General features: G+C 44.4%; 1 protein-coding gene across 15 annotated transcripts in view; it reads left to right on the plus strand.

Moving 5' to 3' along the window:
• The window catches only part of ARHGAP32 (Rho GTPase activating protein 32), a 262161-nt gene that overhangs the window by 174286 nt on the left and 62563 nt on the right, over window positions 1-25312 (plus strand). For all 15 annotated transcript variants that reach the window (XM_066981261.1, XM_066981262.1, XM_066981264.1 and 12 more), the window contains 5 exons: window positions 2635-2772; window positions 4927-5019; window positions 6720-6842; window positions 9066-9143; window positions 20033-20114. In XM_066981261.1, the coding sequence (XP_066837362.1) occupies window positions 2635-2772; window positions 4927-5019; window positions 6720-6842; window positions 9066-9143; window positions 20033-20114 (514 nt within the window). The remainder of the gene's footprint in view (window positions 1-2634; window positions 2773-4926; window positions 5020-6719; window positions 6843-9065; window positions 9144-20032; window positions 20115-25312) is intronic.

Genomic DNA, 25312 nt, shown 5'->3' on the forward strand with positions numbered 1-25312 from the left:
AGAAGGGGCAGCCCCGTTCCTCGCAGGACCTCGCGCCCCGTTTGCAGAGAGCCCGGGGCGCGGGGCTCCCTCGCCCAGGGACGGCGACGGCCGTGGCCTGCGTCTGGTGCAGCACCCCCGGGCTGGAGGCTGCCGCTTCGGCCTGCATCTCCTGCAGCACCCCCGGGCTGGAGGCTGCCGCTTCGGCCTGCATCTCCTGCAGCACCCCTGGGCTGGAGGCTGCCGCTTCGGCCTGCATCTCCTGCAGCACCCCGGGCTGGAGGCTGCCGCTTCGGCCTGCATCTCCTGCAGCACCCCGGGCTGGAGGCTGCCGCTTCGCAGGCGAGCTCGGCTGGTTGCTTAGCAGCTGCGGAGCTGCTGCAGTGCCAAGGTAAAGCTGCCGTGGGCCGGGGCTGCCCCTTCTGCACCAGCCTTGGGCTGGGTTGAGGCAGCGCTGGCCTCGCGAGGGACCTCCGGGAGGGACGGCGGGGCCAGGACCTCCAGCACGGCCAGGTAAGCTCGGTGCTTGGCCCCTGCTAGCTGCCGGCAGCTCGGCTCTGCGCTGCGCAGGACGCGGCTCCGCGGGGGGAGCGGTGCCGGCGTGGTCTGCTCGGTCTGCTCCCTCCCTGCGCACCCTGCTGCAGGAGCAGGAGCTGGCTGACCCCAGGAAATTTAACTCTCGCTGCCTTCGTTTATGACAGAAAGACTGCACACCTACAGTGCAACATTTAATGTTAAAATAGCGGGGGAGAAGTGTTGTCAAAGGCAGGACTACGATCATTTGGCAGATAGGTTTGTCCCTTGCATGGGCAGCGTGCGAGATTGTGTTGAAATGTCCTCTGAAGTGCAGCAGGCAGAAGCAAATAAGGGATTGTGGCGATTTCTCAGTCTGTTATTTCCGACACTGGTGACTAAACCTGGCTCAGCTGAAGGCCATACTGGCAGCTTACCAAGAGAGCAAGAGCCGCTGTAGAGCAAAAAACAGAGAAAATTGGAGAAGCTGTCATCTTTGGGGAGATTCTTGGACCTGCAGTCCTGCTTTTGTTTTTCTCCTGTAGACCAAAATCCAAATGACAAAAGTTACAGAAATGGCACGGCGTTTATGTCATGTGTAGATACCTCTGTAGGCTTCTGAAACCCAGACCACTTTTTGTATGAAAGCAGAGTTGCTTGGTACAGTACACAACTTGGAGCCGTCACATTCATTTGGCAGAAACTAGCTAGTACGCTGGATTATAGGATTTACATTTACAATTGTGTTACAAGCTTTGGATATTAGTAGAAAAGTAATGCTTCCAGCTATGTAAGTGATTTCAGGGTGTAGCAGGTCGTGGTGGGGAAGCTGGCCGTGCTTTTTGGTCACCCAGGCGAAGAGGCCCTGGGTCCGTGTCTCCGTCGGGCTCGCACAGCCACGGCAGCAGGTCCGGGAACACGCCGTGCAGCCGTGTTCCCCGCCGACAACCAGAACCGCGCCGTACACCGTGCGTCCCCCTGCTTTCTGGACTGGCTGCCAGGCATCACTCCCTCAATTTTAATCCGTGGCTGCGTAACTTGGAGAGACCTGATTCCTTCACTTGGCATCTTCTGAGCCCTCGCACTGCCGGCATTGCCGTGCTCCGGGAGCACCCGGCGCGCCGCAGCGGGGCTGACATCTGTTGCACGCTCCGCTGTTTCCCTCCCCCTTTCCCTAGGGAGGCAGCTGCGAAGCCCTGGGTGTAAATCCGGCAGAGATATTTTCTTTTTAAATACGGCCGTGGTGTTGTTTTGGGGAAAGAAAGATTGAAGAAGTGCTTTGCCCTTCAAACAGAGGGTGGGGAGGCTTTGTGGAGGTCTGTGGTCACTGGTTCAGCGTCCACAGCTGTACAACAGAAACGTGTCTTCTCCGGGGCTGCATGGGAGTGTTGAGAGGATTAATGACTGTGCATGAAGTGCTTTGACCTGTAAACTGCTGCATTATTACAAGACTTTTTTATTGATCATAATAGGCCGTTGAAGCATTTAGAAGTAGTCATTAAGTATTAAAAGCTTCACAAAGTAAATTATGCTGTGCTGCCATGGTCTCTTCCTTGTCCCCCCAAGGAATATATATGTATCTTGTCCGTGTTTTTAACTGGGGAAATGATCTGCACTTAGGAGTAAATCTTCAGCTAGTGTTGTTATTCATTATAGATTTTTTTTTTTTAATTCAACAGAAGATTTGCCTGGGGCATCTGGCAGAAATATTGCAAGCTCCAGTGCTGCCTTCAGATCCTTGTTTGTGTGTTCTTCTATCTATGTAGAATGTAATTTCAGGCTATTTATACAATCATTTTGTGATTTACATTTGTGCAAAGACACCTTGTTTACGAAAGTGCTACAAAGTCCCTGTCAGACAGGTGCAAGTTAAAAGCTTTGGATGGGTCCCATAACTGCTGGGCCACATCCAGCCCCGCTGGTGTGGGATTAAAACAGGAGCACTAGCAGCAGGGTTGAGCATGAGTGGCTGTCTGCACGTTAAAACACAAAAATATTGTTAAGGCGTTTTCATCACTTCCAAATGTTTTGCAGAATGGGATTGCCCGATCTGTCGGTTACTTGCAGAAGAGTTGTCCTCTTCCTCATCTAACCAGCACGGGTGGGTGTGTAACGCTGTGCTGCTGTCCTCTGTTCGCACAGGGAAGGAGCTGGATCGTGAAGCGGAGTTACGAAGACTTCAGAGTTCTCGATAAACATCTTCACCTGTGTATTTACGACCGGCGTTTCTCCCAGCTCTCAGAGCTACCCCGCTCCGATGCCCTGAAGGACAGTCCAGAAGTAAGTTACCAGCTCTGCAGGCATTCAAAGCTCGGTCCCCAGCAAGGGGATGGCAGATATTTTCGAGTATGGACACAGTGGTTTTAATGTGGCCCGAGTTAGATTTGGAAATTAATTAGAAGTAATATAACCAGTGTGTGTTTTCTACGCTTTGATTTCCGTGGTTTAAAGGGAAATGGCCTGTGAGTTCGTACGAATTACTGTGCCTCTAAATGTGGGGTGATTGTGAAGAGAATCAGGAAGGAGGCTGCACCGTTAGTACCTTAGATAAGAATTTTGGTATGCCTTTGGAAATTTTTTCGGTGATGCAGATATTTGCTGACTTAACATTATCAATTTAACGTTCCTGGGAAATCGTGCTGTTCTGGGACTACAGCACTGCAAGAGTAATACCACTTGGAATGCTAGATTGTATTTATAAACTGAAAATTACTGAAGTTGGCTTTTATGAGCATTGACATTAGTGTAATATTTAAATTGTATTTAAAAATCTTAGAGAGTGCTTTTACCTACGTGAGTAAGAGGTATTTTTCATTTCTTGTCTTACCACCTTCGCTTGGAAAACGATGAGTCTTTGCTGTTGATAACTCGGGGATTTGTTCATGCCCAAAATAATTTTCTGGGAAGTAGCAGGTGCATCTTGACTGCATCATTTAGAAAGACGAGGACGGGGAGACAATGCAATGTGTGGCCACAGAAGGTTATTTGAGCCAGCAGAGCATGACAAAACAGCCTCTGTTAGGCCTCAGTCTGTCTGTGGGAAGAGCGTGCATCACAGCCACAGACAGCGCCCATTGCTGCGTTACACAGGTCACTGCTCTCAGGGACCTCTGCTTGTGTGTTTGCCCCCTGCCATCAAGCACAAGTACGAAAAAATCCTGACACGCTGTGTTGGAAGGCTAATGTTGCCTGCCCACAAGATGTGTAGCTGAAAAGGGAGATCAGAAAATTGAAGCCATTCCAAGCATTCAAAGCAGAATCTATCCAGGATGTATAAATCAGAGTCCGTGCTCTCAGTGCCAGCCGGGTGAGGATTGATTGCTTTCGAGCTACACACAATGGCTGAAATCAGTACCCCACTGAAGTCTACAGGGCTTTCGCCATTGGATATGGGAGACTGATAATGCTTTTCCATTTCTCATCAGAGAATGTGATTTATTAGTTGCTTTGATTTCATGCAGGTTATTTCTGAAGAGAATTTGAGGTTATTAGTCTCTTAAATTCAACAGAAGAAGCAATATTCAGGATAATAAATTCCTGCATTCATTTTTTGAAATTATATTTTAAGCATTCCTGTCTCTTAAATCTTCATTTGTTCAGCTGATCAAATACATTTAGTATGTACCTTATATCACGAGGCTGAAGATCTGCATTGTGTCCGTAAGCACAGAAGACGCAAAGATGTTGAACAGCTCTAGTGCTCTGTGGAATGGAATTCTGCAGCTGTGTGTGTCTCGTGCTGTATTTTTATTTTGAATCGACCACATTTGAACAGATGTTTGGGGAAAACTGTTTTAAACAGTCTTACAAACTCTGGGCTACAGTATTGCTTTATAACACCGTCGGTGAAGCTGAGGAAAGACCTTACCAGCATCTCTTTTATGAAAGCAAGTTTATTGTTACATAAGGGACATTGCTAAGTGTATTTTTAAAACCCTCTTCTTCTATTTGAAATATTACTCTCACCAAGGGGTCAGTCTGAGTTGCCACATTCTTAAGGCTTTGCAAGTGGGTGGAAATGGCAGTCAGTGTTTTTTTTTGTTGTTTTTTTTTTTTTTTTTGCTAAATGGTTCTCAGATGTGTTTGATGACCATAATACAAATGATTTGTTTGTGTATGAAATTCACAATGAGAGGAGGGCTTTAGATTTAAAGTATCCTGACAGGGGAAATTACTAAAAATCTACTATCTTTAAAAAATTACATTATTACTTTCACAGGGAGCTGCTCCTTTAGATACTTTTTTCTGTGCAATCATTGCTACACACCGCGTATAGCTTGCTCCTCTCCAAATGACAGATCTCTTTGCAAAAGGGAATATGTTTCTGTAACACTTGCCTGTGCCGGGGGATAACTTCTGGTAGTTCTGAAGAGGTCTGTCAAAGCTAAAGTGTGTGAACAGAAAACCTGTATGCGTGTTTCTTTTCTCTTCCAGCTTGTCAGCCAAATGCTGATGTCTTATCTGGCCCGTCTCTCGGCCATCGCAGGCAACAAGATAAACTGCGGGCCTGCTCTCACATGGATGGAGGTATAGTATGAAGTTCTTTGTTTTCGTCACCTTAATGAGCAGAGCAAGGCACAGATGTGCTCTTCTACCTTTCCAGAGAGGTATAATCCTTCCAGATCTATTGGTGTCACTGAAAAACTGTCCTAAAAGCTTGATTTCCTTGCTATAGGCATGTAGGTGGCCACAAGAAAGGTATAGTACAAACTGAATCGGATCCCGTGTTACAGGAATGCAGGAGCTATTTTTGCCTTCTGCTTGGATTTTGTCTCTCAAAGACATGTCATTCGTCTGATATCACAAAGTAGCATAAAGTGGCAGTTCTAGCGCAGCAGGGATTAGGCCAGCAGACCACCTAGGCGAGTACAGCCCACGGCTGGAGTCCCCAGGTGACAGGTAGCAGGAAGCGAACGCATTCTTAGCTCTTTTTTTGGCAAGACAATAGTGCAAGCGCACTAAACGTAAAACTGTTGGAGCTAAGTTATGCTGTTTGTCTGTCCTCTTCCCCCTCTCCCCCCTCCCCCTGCCCCCTGTAATAGCTGCAGAAACAATAAATATTATCTGCTCCTGTTTGCCGTCGCTGTTGGCTGAACCGCTCAACAGAGCCTGCTTTGTGCTTGCAGTGGCACCGTTTGTGTATTGTGAAGTGCAGCTGTAGCTTTGGTTTCTCTGTTAATGGTCTTCTACCATCTGAAACAATAGACCTTCTCGGGCAAAGAGCGCAGGAAAGAATGGGGCTAAATGATCAAGGCCACCTGTCTGTGTCAGCGATGCCGTTGCTGATTAGTCTGGGAGGAGATGTGTGTGTCTCTGCATTGCCTGGTGATGCTGCTGCACACCAGGAGCACAAACAACTAGACTTGCAGTTCATTTTCATAAATGCTTGTGATAAAGACTGAGTGCATTTCCTGCAGGTTTCCCTGCTGATATGCTCCTCACCCTTGGGATGAGACAAATCCTGGAAACCTCAGAATGAAGGGAGAAAGGAAGTTAGAGAGAAAAATGAAACTATTGTCTTTACAGCAACACAGTGAAGTACAGACTGCAGCAAGTCTACTTTACATACTGCACTTGCTGCAATGCAAGTGAATTGCACTTGCTGCAATGCAATGAATTCTCTAGAATAACCTTTTCAATTAACTGAGATCCTTGCAAAATTTTACAGGGGCACCAAAATCTAGAAATTTTGAAAGCAGGCCAATGGTTGCAGCAAAGGGGCGCAGCCATGTTTTCTTAAAATAAAAAGAAATATAAAGGTGGGAGAAAGCTGAAAGTGCCACAAGTTTCCAGTTTGGCAGCATTTCCCCCTTACCTCAGCACCTCTCCTTGAACATTAGTTCCACTTTGCAGAGAATTATTGTAGTCGTCTTTGTATTGTTAAATACTTCAGGAAAAACAATACAATTCAGTGATAAAGGGAGGTGCCAACACTCACTATCATGCTGTTGTTTGCATGTAGAGATGTTTAAATACAACATTTTTGCCATTAACTGGATGTCAGGGGACATACGACCTTCTGAAATACGCTTTATGAATTGTTCTTCTTCTTCATTTCTGTGTGTGCTGTGCCCTACAATGTCTCTCCGTGCTGATCTCCTCAGGGGGCCCCCAAGCTGTGCTGTCTCTGTGAATCAGCTTGAAATCTCTGCCATGTATGAGCACCAATAAAATGCCTGCTCACTTGTCCTCAGCTGCCTCACAGTCCCCTGTGCTCTTTGTTTCAGATTGATAACAAGGGGAATCACCTGCTAGTCCATGAGGAGTCATCCATTAATGTTCCTGCTATTGCTGCTGCCCATGTTATTAAGAGATACATTGCTCAGGCAGCAGATGAACTGTCCTTTGAGGTGAGTAATTAAAGAAGCTTACATTCTTTGTTGTCATATACAGGAGAGCGTAACGTGTGTGTGCATCAGGAATACACTCAGGCACCTTCGGAATGTTTTGTGAGGTGAAGCTTAGAAGATTCAGTTAAATATTAGACTTGCACTCGGTTGGCTACAGGGAGGAGTTCAGTCATCTATAAAATACAGCTTTACTTGGCATTAGTGTCTTCTGATTAAACAGATACTGCCAAGTATTCTAGCCTGGTCTCAGAGCAGCAGCAGACCCTGCATAGTTTGTCCTGCACAGTGCATTAAAAGTATGTTAAATCTGTTCAGGAAGGCTGTCCACATATGTGTGTTTGTGGACACATGCCAATTTAATTATTCACTGGCCAGTTCTGTACAACCTGTGTTACTATTAGCAAGTCCATGTCTAAAACCATTTTTAAGAACTTCTGCTCCCATGGAGTGTAAAGAACCAGATTGTCAAAGAATTTAGTACTTAAGGGGCAAGTGATAATCCAAATCTCTTCTGAAAATCTTACCTGATGCAGAGCAGGAGTTGCCGTGAGGCAAAGTTCTTGCAGATCAGGCCCTGGAATCCTTTGGGTGTCTGGTTCTCGCTGTCCTTTCTATCCAAAAAGCAGCATTTTGTGCTCCGATAGTGTGCAGTGGCAATATCAATGGAATGTTTGTAGTGTTACATAAAGGAAGTGTAAAGGAAAATAGTTAGTGCCCAAAGGTGTTTTTGAGATCACATTCTGAGCATGCAGCACAGGAAGTAAAACTAATAGTGATAGTCTGTTGCTGCCAGGGCTTTGCTCATATTCAAAATCGAGGCAATTATTAGTGTACACCAAAGAAATGAGCTAATCAGAAAGACATATGGGCATGTCATCTTCCAAGTTAAAATGCATGCAGAACAGGGTACAGGCTGTTTGTCAGTCTCTCGGTATTAATAAAAGCATTAGGGTGGCAGTCCCTGCTTGTAAATTTTACAACTAAGAGCCAGCAGGCTAAGTTGGCCTTACAACTGTCATGCAGTTGGGCAAGTTGTTATGAGGCATAGTAAGCAAGCAGGGAACCCAAGGCACGTGTTTCTTTCCAAGTTTGTGCAGGGAGAAACCTTGGCAGAACAGAAATGGAACGGGTTCAGTAGCTTCACAATGTTGTGTTCTGTTCCCTAACCCACACTACAGTTTTATATTTAAGCTATTGTTAATTTCTAATAAGCAGTTGTGAAAGTAGCTAAGTGGTATTTGCTCCTCAGTAGTAAGGAAAATGTCTGGTTTCTCTGCTCATTGTGGTGACAGCATAGTTTCCTTGAAGGGAATTTGCTCTGCTGTTGGTTTGCTGTTCCCTTGAGCAAATCACTTCACCTCCCTGTGTCTCAGCTAGCTCTATCTGAAAAAATGGGGATCTGTTATATTCTTTGTAAAGCACTTTGGGATCCATCATTGTGAAATACCAGGTGAGAGATAGGCATTAGTGTTAACAGCTTTTGCTATACCCAGCTACAGTGTTTGCTTAGGTTCTGCCTTGTCTGCTCTGGCCTGTCTCATTTTCTGGTATACAGGCCACACAGATTCTCACCAAGCTGATTTTAGTACTGATTATACTGATTTTCATTTCAGCTCTTGCAGTATTACATTTTTATGGGTTTTAGTAAAGCTTCAGATAACCTGTTTTGTCTCCCTTAATAATGCTCATTTTGTTAATAATGGTCGTTAATGATGGTTGCAGTAACACCACACCGCCTCTCCTCTGTTCATTTTCTAATTAAGAAAAATATGTCTTGGTCAGTTTGTGAACACTAAAGGGAGCCTTTAAGTTTTTGCCATGAACAGAAACAAGCAGATACATGTCGATGCCTACATATGCGTAATTTAAGGCTTGTAGTAAAAATTAGTTCAATTACTTGAGAATATTTTCCAAAGTGTTTTATGCTATCCCTGCAAACTTACATGTGCAGTTTAATCAGAACGCTTCTGTACCCGTTGGCAGAGAGCCTGTGGCTTTTGAGGATTGTTTCCTTATGAACAGCTGTATCCTGTATGTTGTATAATGCAGTAACTCCTCTACCTCACAGTTCAGTTTTACTAAGGCAGCTCTCTCAAGATTTGCACTGGTGCAATTGCTCACAGTGTTAGGATTTTGTGCAGTGCTGCAGAATGCAGTCATTTGAATTGTGCTTGCCGCCCGGCTGCACTGCGAGCTGTGACTGACGTTGCTGTTCTCTTACAGGTGGGAGACATAGTGTCTGTTATTGACATGCCCCCAAAGGAGCTGACCACATGGTGGAGAGGCAAGCATGGATTTCAGGTAGGCACAAGTTTCAGACCTGACAATGCAACTCAAGTAAAGTCAGGATACTCAGCTTAGAACTGCTGTGCCTGTGCAGGATCGCTTATGGATATAAACAGTGAACCTGCATTGGTGTAAGAGGACTTTCCCTTTTGCTCTGGACTTGGGCTAGAGCAGAAGTGTGATCTTCATCTCCTTACCTAACTTTGCGAGGTAGGGATAGCTGGGACCCTTTGATGTTGATCAACAACTGGACTGATGCTAGCGGAAGCTTATACTGCACCCCGTGAGACAGCTGACGTTATGCCGTTCTTTCCACTATCTAACACTAAGTCGGGCAGAACATGGAGGACTCACAGAAAGCCAGTTGGTAAGGCTCTGCCACTGACTTGGACAAGCCACTCAACTGATCTGTGCTTTCATGTCTACATTTATTAGAAAGTTTTAATGTTACCGGTACTGTAAATGTTACAGCAGAGAAATTTACATTGAATTTGCAAAAGATCCTAAACTGACCTTTGACTTAGGTACCAAATCCTTCGAGATGAAGTGGCACTTTCCTTCCAAAACAGTTGTTATTCTGTCCCTTGGATCTTCTCATTAGGAAATTAAAACAAAACAAAAAGTCTTTATTTACATAACAAAGCCCCAAAGCTACTGAAGGGTGGGGTAACTGACTTCCTACCTCCTCACGCTGCAGTGTCGCACCGTTTGAGCTCCTTTCAAGCAGGAGGAATTTTCATACTGCTTTTGCTCTCTGTAAGTAGGTGGAATTTTGAGTTTGCTCTGGAGAGGGTCAGAATTGACCAAACACTTGTATGTTTTGGCCTAGAAAGTCTTCTCAAAGTACCTCAGATTTTCCCTGACAGACCTTCCTGTGCCAGATCCAGGGTATGGTTCTGCTGTCATTAATACCAGGGCTGTGTACAGTGCAAGTCCCATCTGAATGGAGTGTTGGTTATATGATTGCATTTCTGTCCGATGAGCCGGAGCATGAGATACAGCTTTTGTTGGCTTTATATCAGGTGTGGGAGTTCTGATAATATCTCGTTTGTAAAATAAGAGCAGCGTGGTCATACGATAAGGGCTCTGAAATTAAGCTGGTTTCTGGTGTTAGCGCACCAGTATTTCTTGAACAGACTTGACTGTTCTAGCTTTGAACTGTGTCTTTGCAGGACTTTTGTTCTAAACTTAGAATCCCTAAAGCTGTACTTTCTGTACTATGAAAAACGAGTACAATGCTTCGGTACTTCTTGGAATGATCAGTCTGTGTGCAGCTCTCAAGGGAGTCAGTAAAACCAAACAAAAAGATGTGGTGATGTGTGTGTGAGTGCAGACACTTTGTACAAAGCTGATTGTGTCCCCTGTAGGACACGGGTTCTGTTACTCGGTGCAAGCTCCCTGCTCGCCATCAGGCTGGTTGCAATTGTGACTAGATGTGAAGAGCACCACTAGTGATTAAAGACACAAGAGGCGAGGGAGCTATTTTGCAGTTTGTCGCTGCCGTCTGTCTCGGATCAGAGCAATGCTGTTGTGCTTTCCCAGCATAAAGATTTGTTGATGAGCAAAGCACTTGAAAAGCAGTTGTCTGTATCCGTGCAGTCAGTACCCTGACACAACAGTCCTGAACAGCTGCAGAAATAAGGCGCCGTATTTTTGCTTAACAGAAAATTCGGGGTGGAATAATCCTGCATGTTAGCTTGTAAGCAAGAGCCTTCACAATGCGAATCAGGTCGTGGCCACGGGACTGCAAGACTGGAAATACTGCAGCTATCATGTACTTTTCAGTATTTCGGTATTTGTGTTTGCACAAATGCAGAAAATGAAGTTAGCGTCCTTTAAGAAGGTACTGCCTGTCAGCTGAGATAGGGTGACAGACCATCTGTACGCTTTTTGCTCCTGCTGACTGCAGAGTAAAGCTGGTTAGCTCAGAGGTGGGGTTCAACAGCTGTATCTCAGTCGACAGGCAGTAATTTCATAAGCTATGCTAACTCAGTTATAACTGCATAAACATATCTCTTCACACAACCATGGATCTGATTTGCAGAGGAGTGCATTTTTCCTCTGAGTCGACAGTTTTTGTCATTTCTTTGAAATGTACTTATCAGAGCTTTTTATTTTCATGAAACACCATCAGCTATCAAGAGATGCAAATTCTAGGGTTGTACAAAGAGGGAGAGGGTTTTTTAACCCCTGTTCCAAGTTTAAGGCCCGTAAGCTGTGAGTGTATACAAAAAGTCCATTTCCTGATGCAATGCAGTTTTTCGATCGCACTAACTACTGCAGCAAAAAGAGAATTTGGAAAAAGGAAATTTTTCTCTGATGTTAATACACCAGACCTAGAGATGTGTTGCAGTTTAGTATCATCAATTAATACTTAAAAAGTATTAATTATATATTATAGGTGAAGGACGTTGTTCTAGTAATATATGCAAGAACCAATAAAGCTGTGCAACCTTTTCAGTTTGTTATAGGTAAACAATTCTGTTCCCATTTAGGAACAACAGCCTTTGTAAAAGTGATAGCAATCTGCTGAGCTAGTCGTTTTAATTAATAAATCAACGAAGACTGTCTTGCCAGATTGTTGAGATTCTGAGATCAGCTGTCCTGCAGGGAGCAAGGACTTGCTTGTAACATTACACAGTCTGTGAAATCCATAGTAGTGCGTTGCTGACAGTATCCAAATCTTCAGAAAGGGCTTTGAGCCTTCTCTCTTATCTCGAAGTAAATCGTCATTGGCGTAGACACCTGCGCTTCTGGCAGTGGTGTCCCAAGGATGAGATGTAGGACAAGATATACTTGGTGGGTTTCATTTTTTGAAATATCCTTTAATAGTCTGGCCTTTACGGTGGAAACCTTTGGGAAGTCTTTCAGGTGATTGCCTGTGCATGGTAAATCCATGCTGCAGGACTGGAAATGCAGGACACCCACCGAGCACGCGGCTCCCTGAGAGTGCAGTGGTCTTCGAGGAGCTGCGGTCCTTCGTACAGCAGCTTTCAGATCTGAGTCAGCTCCATCTTGGGATTTTTTCCCTATTTGATGTCATGTATAAAGTTAAGCCGTTGAGCAGTTTTCTCTGATCAAAGAAGTGGATGGTATAAACAAAAAATATATCTCCACTAACTTGATTTGATTGCTTCGTTTGTTCCTTCGCTCTCGGAATGGTAGAATACGCACCTACTTGAAGTGTAATGCCAGCCCTTCTACCACTGATTATTCATATCTGCACAGAATGAGAAGTTTAAGCAAATATACTGAAGTGTGTTCAAGACATCTGGGAGAAAAAAGGGTTTGTTTCAGAAGGCCAAAAAAATGAAGCAACCGCGCGACTCAGAATGACTGAAGTCAGGAGGGGAATTCAGAAGAAATGCAAATACGGAGGAATCTGTCACGAAGTGTAGCTGGAGGGACAAGGTCTCGAATGAAATGAGGCAACTGGTAGAGATGTTGAGAAAAGGAAGGAGAATTAAAGGAAAAATTGTAAAGAAATTTAGTAAATTGGAAGGAAATTTAATTCTGCACCACTTAAGCATCCTGGCTGCCTCATTGCAGGCCTAGGAATCTGAGGGAAAGCAGCTTGATTTTTATGTGCAAGATACCCAAATCCTGCGATAGCAGTCTTTTCTGGAAATCTTTTTAGTGGAAAGCACACATTAACAGTACATGAGTCTGTATGGATAATGTCTGTGAAGTTACCTGACGCCTAGGAGAAGCACACTTGGGCTGAAGATGATATGAGCGAGATCACAGGCAGCGAGTGGTCACTTCAGGGGCTCTGGGTCCGGCTGTGAGGCCTCCCTTTCCCTCAGAATATTGTAAGGCCAGTCTCAAGTTTTTCTTGCTTTGTTTGGTGTGGTTAATCCCTCCCAGCTCCCTAATCTTCACCTGGAAAGCTTAGACCACAGACGAATTTTCATGTCTGACAAAATATGCCATGTTTCCTTAGTGCCAAATTATTAGCCTGGAGAGATGGATTGCTAGCTACGTCGAATGTCTCATAACTCACGGAGCTGTAATTTGTTGTGGAAAAAACTGTCTTGCTGTGCTCCAGTACAGAACAGTGTTTACAGAAGAGTTTTCCTTAGCCCCATCCCCTGAATGGGCACAACCAGGTGGGGAGAAAAAAAGGAGCTCTTGAAGACCAAATGTTTATTCATGGGACTTGTCGGGTTGTGGCTTCTTGCTAGGGACGGAGGAAGGCGCTACCACATGGGCCACAATTTGGATTGCAAACCATGCCTTGGTAGGAGCAGAGCAAGGTTACACCTTGTAGAAAAGAATGATTTCTTGACTTTAGGGCATTGACCTGTTTTTGTGTGTTTAAAGCAGCTGTGACTCCGTACGTATTTGCAGAAGTGCATGCATTCCTGCATGCCCCCATCTGTTAAAGCACACAAAGACTTTCCTCTGTGTTATATCAATTAACGAGATGAAGGTCTACAGATGTCCGCCGAAAAGCAAACCTGAGAGGTTGCAGGTATGTTCAACTTCAATGGCAGCTTTGGTTCGGTATGGAAGTCAGCTTGTTCTTTGCCTGCCAGAGCCACCCCCTGGGAATTCATCCTTTGGGTTCTGGGTTGCAGTTGCAGGCGGCTTCCTCCCAATACCTGACCTAATGGCGGCATTGCAAAACGCTTAATCCTGGGCAGAACAAAACAACCCGTTAGGCTTCTTATCGTTTTCTCTGGTTAAAGTAAAATGATTTTTAAGATGTTTTTCCTCAAGCTTTTTTTTTTTTTTTTCAAATGTCCTCAGTGAGTCACTGCTTTCAGGGTAAGATTGTTACCTAGATTACAGCCACCTCCACGTTAACAGCCTCCCAGCCTTCTTTGTTCTCTCCTTCTTTTCCTTCATGCTTTGTCTTTACAATCAGTAACTCTGTGTCAGACAGCTGAATCACTAGGGACAGGCCCTTTTCTGATGCCTTTTGATGTTCTTAATAATTCTGTCTTTTGGGAACAGCTTCATTAATTGCACCGCTGCACAACAGCAAGCTGCACAGCTGCTGGAGGTGGCACAAAGCAATGCACAAGTGTGTGCAGCCGGGGGGGGGCTGGACGTTTTGGGAATCAGCCTCTTACAAGAGCTTGAACTGGTTGTGAAACTGCAGGCCCATCTTTCCAAGCATGTTCCGTGCTGGACCTCACCATGGGATTTAAGACTGAATAGGTTTCCCAGAAAGGGACGCCTTTCGTCTTGGATTGCTCAGGAGTGAGAGAGGCTGTTAGCTGAGACCTTTTTTTTTTTTTTTTTTTCCTTGTGCATAATTTTATAATAAATACCATGTACGTGATGGGAACATAGGGTACCAATTAGTAAAAATGGCCTGGGAAAGCAGAGCACATTTTTGTGGCAAGTGTCACTTTGGAAGGACCAGTCCTTAAATTAAGACATGCAAAGGCAAAGTTGGATTTCTGGCTCACGTGCTTTGGTCTGGGAGCTCGGCGCTAGCGGCAGCCATCTGGCTGGAGGATGATATCACCTGCGGAACAGGCGGCGGGCGAGAGCCCGGTGGACATGTCACCGGTGACGTCCCTTCCCAGCCAGATGGCCCCCGCCATTTGCATAGAAGGATGCCAACTGCAGCGACAGATCGGGCAAAACGATGCCTGAACTGATTTGCCGCGACAAAACGTTTCCTCCTCCGCACGCGTCCACTGCGCCGTTCCTGGAGGCACGCAGCAGGAGTTTGCAGGGGCGCTGGGACACGAGCTGGCCTTCCCCTTGGCACCGCCAGCCAGCGAGCACGGCCAGAGTGGACGCGCTTCTCGTCGGGAGCAGCAGGGATTTCTCACACCTCGCTGTCGGGGCGCGTGCGACCTCTGGTTGCAGCGCCGAGCTGCCTGCTAGCTCCGCCGCCCCGGCAGGTGGGGATGCTGACGGGAGGCAGCCTTTGACGGCCTCACCTGGTGTCCTACCTGCAGCTGCAGGGCACCTCGAGCTCTGCGGAGAGCGCTCTCACCCGGTGTGGGGGCGCACCAGTTAGAAGAGAAACAGGCTTGGTGGTATCCTCAACTCTGGTAAAGGAGAGCTGAATACCTCGGCCACAAAACTCTTTTAATTCCTTTTATTCGCAGAAAGGATTTCCGTGTAGGACCTTATACGTTATTTATCCATTCTAAGCTACAAAGCAGGTTCCCAAAGAAATACAGGCCGTTGGTACGTAGAGATGCAACGGAATAACTGCTGTAGGTCGTTAGTTCACGGATTTATCTTGGCGTTGATTCTTTCAAGAAAATTGTAGGCCTTATCATGTTAGATATAAAGGCTTCTCCTAAATTTTACTCTAATTCTCCTCTGTAGCCAAGGCCAGAGAGCTGGAGGCTGCTTTTCACTGGCGGTTGCCACCAGCACCCTGGTCCGCGGAGGTGCGAAAGGCACGGTGCTGTGAGCTGGCCTGGGGCACATGGATGGGGGAAGACGACCGCACTCGGTATGAGATGAAAGTGGAGAGTGCCAGAAAGCAGAGGGTAGAGTTTGTTAGGTTGTCAGACCTTGAAGTCTCTGACACCGTGCAGAGAATCATCCTTCCCTTCCATTCTGGCTCCTGGAAGGGTTTTTTAATGTGGATTTTTTTTTTGTGGCTTAAATGCAAGAAAGGGGATCAAGGGGGAAGGTATGACGGAGAAGAGAAGGAGAGAGAGAAAGAGAGAAAGATGGGAGACGTGCTCATGCTCCCATCCGGCAGTGAGGAATGAACGCAATGTGTGTGGGGTGGAGGCTGGATCGAAGCAGGAATTAAATTCTTCCTTGCTCTACCTGCGCAGGGTGCATCTGTTTTATTTCTGCCCCAGCCACTAATATTGTTTCCTGGAAAACAGCACAGTGAAAATTCTGCTCATGGAAGCCAAATAAGCAATAAAAAGATGTTGTTTTGGTGTTAGGTTTTGCTAGCCTGTTACAATTTAAAACTAAAAGAGGAAAAAAAAATTGAAAAAAATTTAACCCATACTGTAGCTGATGTCAAGACCAAAAAGCAATCAGAATGTCTCAAGCAATGTTTCGTTTGCCATTTGTGTTACTGATACATTCTCACTTCTTTGAATTCCCTCCTCACACAGAAAATGATTACTGTTATTTTGACTTTCCCATAAAGCCTGGAGTATCTTCCAGTTTTAGCAGTCTGTGTGGGAAAAAAAAGACACAGCAGCTGTTGCAGGAATGTTCGTATGTTATAGTAGTGTGTGCTCTTCTCCTTCCGTTAAGGTGTGTAGTGATTTTTTAACCTTCAGGTGACCTTGTAGTTATCTAAATGTATATTATCTTTGCTATTATTTTTTGTATGTTACCAAATCCTTTAATCCTGCCTCAAGCACCAACAGTGCCTTGCTACATCTGTTGAGATTAACTCTTGGACTAAAGTCATGTATTTATACAAAATCGTGGAAAACTTTCCGTGGAAGGAAAAGCAGCATCTTTTAAGTGGGTGGGAATGAGGCACAAGTCGTAGGTTATGACCCTGAAGATGATCTCCTAAGGATCTTGCAAGAAAAGTCAGAATAAATATGTCAAAAAATGTAAGCCATCAGAACTGCTACCAGTAAGTTAACGTCAGAGAGTTTGTAAACACTAACAGAAGTAAAAATCCCCTTTCCCTTAACAGTTCATTACAATTATTTGTTCTGAACATGGCAAAGCTGACATGTTGAGAGCAGGTGCCATGTTTTATTTGGGAAAGGTTTTGAGGTACCTAGAAGCAGTGGCATAACCACTTGGCACCTTGTTTCTTTTCCAAAGTCATGGTTAGCGTTGTACAATGCATTGAGAGACAGGAAAAACACCGTATTAAAAATCAAAGGCAAATAAGCTTTTAATTACAGTACGGGATTTGGGGTTGAATTTAGATCCACCGGTTTTCGTTACAATTAATGGAAGGTTGGTGTCCAAACACTTCACATTTCTTCGCAGGCATAGACTTGTGGGCAATTTGAAAAAAAATGTTCTCAAAGCACTGAGAATGCAAGAAACTAACTCACTGCAGCTACGGAGTGTCCCAGATCTATCATTTGTGTGATGGGACTGGGACTTTCACCAGATGTGTGCTTTTTTCCTAACTTAAAAATTGTCTCCTGCATCTCTTGCATGGAAAATATCCAAAAAAGACTCTTAGCTCTAGCAAAGTATTTAGAAATATATATAATGTGTTTGGTTTAAATACCAGTGCTTGTGTACGTACAATCAGCATGTTTCTCAGCACCAGCAGAGAAGCACCCTTGTGCTATGAGCTGCCCGATGAGGGGTGCCTGCGTGTCCTGCTAGCATTCGTGCTGGTTTCCTTGTGTTGATCAGCGTGTTTCTGTCTGTACCCTGCACACAGATCTCCGCTGTGCTGCGTCATCTCCTCGCGAAGCTGGCACGCTCAGGTAGTGAGGGTCGGACGGAAGCCTTGCATTGCCTTGGTTTTCGGATGGGCTCGGTCCCCGAGGCACCCGAGCCGCAGCGTGATGCTCAGGCCGGTGTCAGGTGCCGACGGCGAGGTCTGGTGCTCCATCGTGCTGCTGCGAAGTGCTGGTCCTGTGCTGTCACAGCCGTCACAAAAAGCATGTTCTGGGTCTTTAACCTCACGTATGATGGATTGCAGTTTGTCCTCTTCCTTGGATAAAACGTTGCCTTGCTGGGCTTTAGAGTGAGGGAAGGAGAAGTGGCCTGAACTTACTGTTAACTCTTGCTCCCGTGGAGGGTTTGGGTTGGTTTCTGTCTGGACACACCATGCACGGCACTGCTACTGAGCTGCCTGCAAGTTTGTGGGCCACAACAACGTGGAGTAGGACAGAGTTGTGTTGTATTTTTTTCCTTGAAGACGAAAGGGAATTGTGTCAGATGAATAACTGGGGGAGGAACTCTCTGCCAGACTCCCAGCGCTGGCTGCCTGGTGGCCCCGACGGATTTCAGCGATGTGCTAACACGACTGGCAGCGCTCCCGGCCCGGTTCGTCTGTTGAGAAGAGCTCGGGGCCCGGCCGCTGGCCCCTTGCCATGCTTCGTTGCAGCACTCGACCAAACCGGGGCTGCTTGAAGCCACTTGATGCTTTCAGCTGTCCGAGTCCCATGCTGACACGGGGCAGGAAATCCTGCTTCTGGCTTGCACGGGGCAACTCGGGGGGTGGCGGTGCTTGAATTCCTTGTCACTGTGCAGAAGCTCTGCTGGGTGAGGAGGTAGGGTCTAAGAGAAAAGGGTCTGGAAATGTGGACCAAGGGTAAAAGTTGCCAAGGGCGCTGGTCTGGCTTGATTTTCACCTGGGGTGAGAGTGAGAAGGAAGGTGCTGTGAAGTGGAGAGGAGGTTGGGGTGCTGCGAAGTGTGGAGCTGCCTGTGCAAGGGCTCAGCACAAGGTTGGTGCGTGGGTCACGTCTTAGCCTGAATCCTTAAACAGCGAAAGGGAAATAATGTCACTTCTCCCCAGATCTGGAGACCTTTGAACGGCATGTGAATTGCTGCAGGCCTGTCCTGGTTACACGAACCATCGAGATCCTCCCCACACCGGTCCTTAACCCGCGTGCTGACGCAGGCAGCCTTGCGGCATTTCTGAGCTAGAGGTGGTGCAGGAAAAGAAGCTGTGTCGGCCAGGTCGGTGCGGGAACGTTTGAAAGGAACCACTCGGAGCACCTTGCTGTGCAGTGGGCACTCGGAGGCGTCACTGCCAGCGATGCTGGTGGCAGAGAAGGAAACTGCAGTCAGTGGTTGTCAACATTTTTTGGATGGCGCTGCTGTGTGGTTGCCCAGCGTGGGTTGTTGCTTTTGAAGCATCTTCAGATATTTGCTAAGGAGATTCTGGCCTCTGGGGTTTGTTTCTGGAATCTTCTTTCTGTTCAGCTTGATGAGCAGATACGCAGATAAATCATACCGTAACTGTGTGTCTACCAGCTGTTCTCTCCAATCCGTTTTCCGTAACGGATCTGGGGCACTGTTCTCCCTCATCGTTTGCTGCTAGGGAAACTGAGGCGCGGTGGTTGCACTGGCTTGTCCATGTTCAGAAGCAGGGGTGAGACCAGGAGTTCAGGGTCCAGTTAGAGGTTTATTTGCCACATCACACAGTTTCTTCTGAAAACACTTATGTTTATTTCTAGTCAAATTACCATTTTCTTATTTACAGATGAAGAACTCATTTTACTCATTTTACTGTACGTTATTAAACCTGTTCTCAGTTCAGAGATTGAATTCAGTTTGACTAAAACTACATCAAAAATTTTTAACAAGCTCTTTCAACACACTTAATTTGAATGCTTCGGGATTATCAGTCATTAGCCACCTCATCAGATGATGCACACCACAATAAGGCTGGGATACAGTAAAGCACTTTATGCATTTGAAGTGTCTTCTCCCAAATTATGCCTTTTTCTGTAATAGGACCATGCAGATATGCAAATGTATTTACCCATATCTGATTTCAGGTTTCTAACGGAATAAAATGTTAAAGTGCTTGTGAATACAGTACTGTGACAGTGAAAAATGATCGAGCATTGGTGAGATTTGAATACAGATGATTGAGATGCTGTGTGCTGAAGCATCTTGCTCTCTTCGTTAAATTTCATGTTATACACATGCAGCCAGGTGCAGGAAACCCCGCTAAAGTCTTTCTTGAGTTCCACTTGAGATTCAGGGGTGTGTAACATACTTGTCCTCTCCCCGCTCCATGCACATGGTTGCAAGTTGACTATCTCTGTCCTGTGCACTAAGCTTAGGAAACAGAACTGTATTTTACAGAACTAATCACTTGGTTTGTAGACTTTTTGGCTGCAACATTTTGAAAAATTACTACTTCTATGCAGGTCATTTTATGTTGGATAATGTTATGGGGTATCAGGCAAGCATATTTCAAGGAAAATGTTATGCGGTTGCTGGTTTAACAGTTCAGATCTTAAAAACGCTGCATTCAATAGTCTGCCTTTCTTTTTTTTGCTTCCTACAGGTTGGATTTTTTCCTAGCGAGTGTGTTGAACTAATTAACGACAAAGTTCCTCAGTCTGTGACCAATTCTGTGCCAAAACCAGGTATGTTCGTTAGATTTTATGGTGCGGTGAAATTAAATGGAGAGGTGTTTTTTTTTTTCATGTTCCATGTTTAACACCTCCTTTATACACCACGTTATACTCTATGTGTTGATCATCCTTTATGCATACCATGTTATTCTCTGTGTGTTGATTGTCCACACGTTACCTCTCTCTGAATAGTCGCCACTGTTAAATGTCTTTCATCAATGGTGTTTTGTAAGCCAGTATCAATGTTCATCTCCTGCATGATTTGAAAGATTTCAGGCATGTGAGAATTTAAGATTCCTTCAGTAATCTGTAACTAGCAATTCCATGCAATATCCCAGTTCGTGGTGTCCAGAGAGTGTTTCATATTAGTGTTTTTTTTTTTTTTATAAAGAACACACAGGTGGTCCAAAAATGTTTCTGTTGACTTAGATGGAATAGATAAATTAGGTACTGCAAGCTGCTTTCTGTTTGGGGATTGATGGAGAAAGTCAGATATAGCAGAACTTGGAATCCTAATTGCCTCTGTTCTGGGTATATAACTCTACCCACTTCCTACTGCCCTTCTGGCCAGTTCAGTGTTGTATGAAATACAGGCAAATTACTGCCAGGCTCTGCTGATGAAAGGAAAAATAAACAGGAGATAAGATCTTGGATCTCATCCTCTTGTCATCCTAGTATATATTGGGCGTGATTGCAGGTATATGTGCTGGCAAAACTGAGATCTCTATAGAATTTACTGGTGCTGAAGGTTTTGTTTTACTCTTCATATTTTATATACATTCATGGTTATATGTGTGTGTATATTGTGTATCAAGAGAAGCAGTCTAAAACTGCAGATCTTTCTTAAAACACTATGCGTCAGGCAAGTTGAGCTGGATAGCTGGTTAACTGGTGTTCTTTTCATCTGTTTTAATGATGATCCTTATCTTACAAGATTGCTGATTTGATCCATCAAAACCAAAAAGATGCATTTCCAAAGTTTGATTTTTACTAAGGGAAATGAATTCTATCAGATCTTACGTTAGGGCTTGGGACTTTGGGTTCAGTGGTAAAAAGTCACGAACACCCTAAGCTATCAGTGTACTGCATTAATCTGCATGCTTCAAAGAGCTGACAATTCAGGGAAATAGTTTTCGCAGCTATTGGTGTCTCCAGCCCTTGTTATTCTTGGGAACATGCAAATGTATTTGTTAGAATTAGTGTCACAGAGATCACTAGCAATTCAAAGCCCTGCAGCAGGTGGTCATTCCATAAATCCAGTATCTGCCTTTTGTTGTTTGAAGCTGATCTCTAAATACCGTGATCACTCACTGCTCTGTGCTCTATCAGCTGAAGCATGTAGACAAGGGAACTTTAAATCTAAATACAGGCTGGGCTGCTAGATACAATCATAAGCAAGTGTTTACTATTAAATATGGCTCAGGCAATTAAATGTCATGAACTGCTAGTGAGTAGTTTCTTGCTATGCTTTAATGAGAGATAATGAAGCAGCATAGATTAATAGATTCTATTTGGCTTTAACAACACACTAGGGGGTGGATTTCCTCTTTCAGTCCTGGGAAATGTTTGTTATAAAGTTGATACCAAAAGCCCAAGTCCTGTTAAAACTAATGTGTTGAAAGATATTGCCAAGTCATGAGGCTGTCCCTGTTGACCTTCCCTGATAGTTGTTCCAGGCAAACAATTAAAGGCAAAAAACTGCTCTAGAAGAACACTAATAAGGGCTCAGATGCAAGGACTGCTACAACAGTTGCAGCTGTTTGTGTAATCCTTCCCTGCCCTTCCTGTGCACGCAGAATTTACGCCATTTCACTGCGGCATTCTGCTTTCTATTTTTTCCACCTTTGGAGGTTACAGCACTTGCATGCTGGAGGCCGATGTCCGGAGACTTCCTTGGTTGGTACAGGAGTTGGGGCATGGGGGCAGCTAGAAGGACTAAGAGGAGGCTCCCATGGTTAAGGCATGTCGAATGCTATGGTGGAGAACTCGAGGCACTCATCTGCCTGGAGGAAAAAAATGATGTGTGAAATACAGGAGGGGTGAGATAATAAAGGGGGAGGAAGGAGTGCCAGTTTCCTGGTCTGGGTTACCACACAGGTGCCCAAGCTGCCTTGCCTTGGTAATACAGCTCAGTGGGGTGGCAAGGGGCAGAAATGAGTTGCTGGAGCACCTCGAGTGGCTTAAGAAGCACTGCTGCAAAATGTGAAATTGGATTCTTCCAAGCAGTTCCTTCAAAGCCTTGCCAGGAATTGCACTGCTGGGATCATGCAGAAGAGCTTGCTTTTTGCTCACCCATATTCTGTGCATTTAATGCATTTTGACCTGTTGCTGACACATGCGGGGTATTTCCCCATACACCTTAATATCAGCATAAACTAATTTCCCCTTGGTAGCTATATTTTAAACATCAGATTGGCTTTTTCCAAAAGACTTTCCTTAAAGGAACCTCTTGGATATTTTGTCCTTATTCAACATTGTCAGGGTATTTCATCCAGAATTAATGTGAAGTTTTAGATTTGGCATTGATAAGACATACGTATGAACATGCAAGCTTTATTTTATTTAATCAAAATATGGTGTGTAGAGCATCTAGGACATTGTGTATCTGCAGCATAAAGCTCTTTGCCATGAAGGAATTCACAAACGTAGAATTGCTTGTGTTGTTTAATTGTCCGTAGATTTGGCTGCATTGAATAATCTAATGAAAAGCAGATGGCAAGCGAAGAACTTCCTGCCCTGTGTTTTTATTAGTATTTATAATTAGAGGGTTTGATTTGCTGAAGTGATGAGGACAACATTTTAATAGAACCATAAAATACTGCAACGGCCTTAAATACAGTACAAATAATGACTGAAGCTCAAATGGCAATGAAAGGCAGGCAGTGGGAGCGGAGCTGAGTACAAACTCTGCTTTTAAAAACAACATTTTCATTGACCATGGAAGTAAAAGGCTCACAGCAGTGATAATGCAGCCAACGCCTGAGATAAAGAGAAGGAAAATGGACCACGGGGGAAAGCTGTCCATTTTATTCAGTTTCGAAAATTCAAGGTAGTAAGAAAGAATATTGTTTTTGCCTCGATCACCTCTGAAATTCATTTGACAGTGAAGTTTGGATTGTCAAAATTATCTCCCAGAATGCTGCAAGGTATAGGTATACAGGTATACTTGCAGATATCTATATAGATATATAGATAAATACAATTAAAGTAGGTTTCATTATTGCTTAAGAAAATTGTTTGGAGTTTTCCTTTTGCAAACTTTGGGCACATGAGAAAGCCATACGAGGAGAAGATGGGGTGCTCAGGATTTCCTGGAGGTTACCTGTTGAGTGGTGCTTTCCCTTCAGGACTGTGCTAAGCCTGTGCCCCCAGTTTTTCAGATGACGTGCAAACCAGTATCCTACTGGTTTCAATGTGTGTAAAAAGCACCATAAAGGTCCAGGAAGGGAAGCGGGCTCAACAAATCTGTTTCCTTGAGTACTTGACTTCCCCTGTCTGAATTCTTCCTGAATTCTTATTCACATACAGGATTCTAAGGTTTACTTCTTGTCCTAAGTTATTATACTGAGTCGATATCTAATATGTTAGAGTTAATATCATTTGCTGACTATTTAGCCAAATTTCAATACTGCAATAGATCGAATCAGCTTGTATTTATAAAGATTTTTAAAGAGATGGGATGAAAGGTTGCATGTGAATTTCAGATAGTTGGTGAGAAGTGAAGCTTTTAAATATTCATTGCCGTGCTTAGAAGAAAAAAAGTGAATAGCTGTTGTGTTTTTTTCCTTAGAAGTGAAAATTTGGGAATTGCCCATAGATTGTGGCTGTGTTTACTCTTCTCATCCACTTCGTCCATCTCTGGTTGGTCTTTTCTGGGAACAGTGTGTTTATGTGTGTGTGCTCGTACCGTCCCCGCTCGTTGCTTTGGCGTAGTTAAGTCACAGGCAGCATGTCTCAGCTATCTGTTTCAGTCCATTCTCATAATTCTGGATATTTGTAGTTTAACAGTATTTAAAATCACATACCATGCTTCACCTCGTACGTGCTATTTGTTTCGTGTCGATTGCTAACAAGTAGTTCTTGCTGCGTACCAAACCGTCACTGCCGTGTGCCTCAGCGTGGTGATTTGTCTGAAGGTTTCGGGAGCATCTCGTGTCAGTGGGGAAACAAAGAACACAGATGCAATTTACAGTGTCACAGTGAACCTGGGTGAAGAAATGGGGTATAGGAAGGTAATGTTTTCTTTTTTTTTTTCCAAAAGAACATGTTTAAAACTTCAGGGGTCTTTCTCGCCCATTCCTCAGTCTTGCTTGGGACAATGAATGAATGGGCTCAGCAGCTCAGCCCAAATTTATGGAGGAATTTTTCAAATTCTTGTCTCATCCATTCATATAATTTAGATTTAACAGGTAAATGTAATCTTACATGAAATCAAGGATACGTTACAGGGTACCTGTTAGTATTACAAGCTATTATAAATAAATATATTTTTAAACAAAAATAACAGATTAATCTGGGGCAACAGTCAAGTACAGATAATCCACTGAACTTCAAAAGGATTAAAATTCAGGTCTGGATCAGGCAACAGACTCTCAGAGGACCCAGTGGCTATCCGTTCTAACCTCCTGAAGGCTCTGGTACAGTCCTGAATGCAGAATGGTACAGAATGAATTGATCTTCATAGAAAAAAATGCAAATTGAGTTACATTGATTATGTTAGAGCTATTGCAATCATAACAGACTCTTAACGAGGTAATGCCTGGTTTGAAACAGGCTAGTTGCTAATCCCTGGATGAAGAAGATGGTGTGGTTTTATGTTTTTTTTTTGTTGTTGGTTTGCTTTGCTTTGCTTTTTAAATCAGGAAGGATAAGGTGCAAACAGAACTCACATCCCACAGATGCCTGGGCTGAGCAGCCGTCTGACACCTATGAGCGCATAATGTCTTAATCAGTGTTTTCATAAGGAAAATATGGAAAGATACAACGTATGTAATTAGTACCATTCTCGTTAATCTTACGTAAACAAACCAGTTGTTTGGCACTTAACATGCAACTGTTTCAGCAAAGCTAAATTAAATGAGACTTTCATTGAGCCAAGACAGGTACTGTTTTCAGTGTGGGAGCAGACGTACTAACACGCTCAGGGCGGCCAGGAGCTCTTGATAGAGAAGACAGAAGATGTGCCTTCAGTGCTGACAGGCCTAAGGGCC

The sequence above is a fragment of the Anser cygnoides genome, chromosome 21, assembly GCF_040182565.1.
Source record: "Anser cygnoides isolate HZ-2024a breed goose chromosome 21, Taihu_goose_T2T_genome, whole genome shotgun sequence".
NCBI lineage: Eukaryota > Metazoa > Chordata > Aves > Anseriformes > Anatidae > Anser > Anser cygnoides.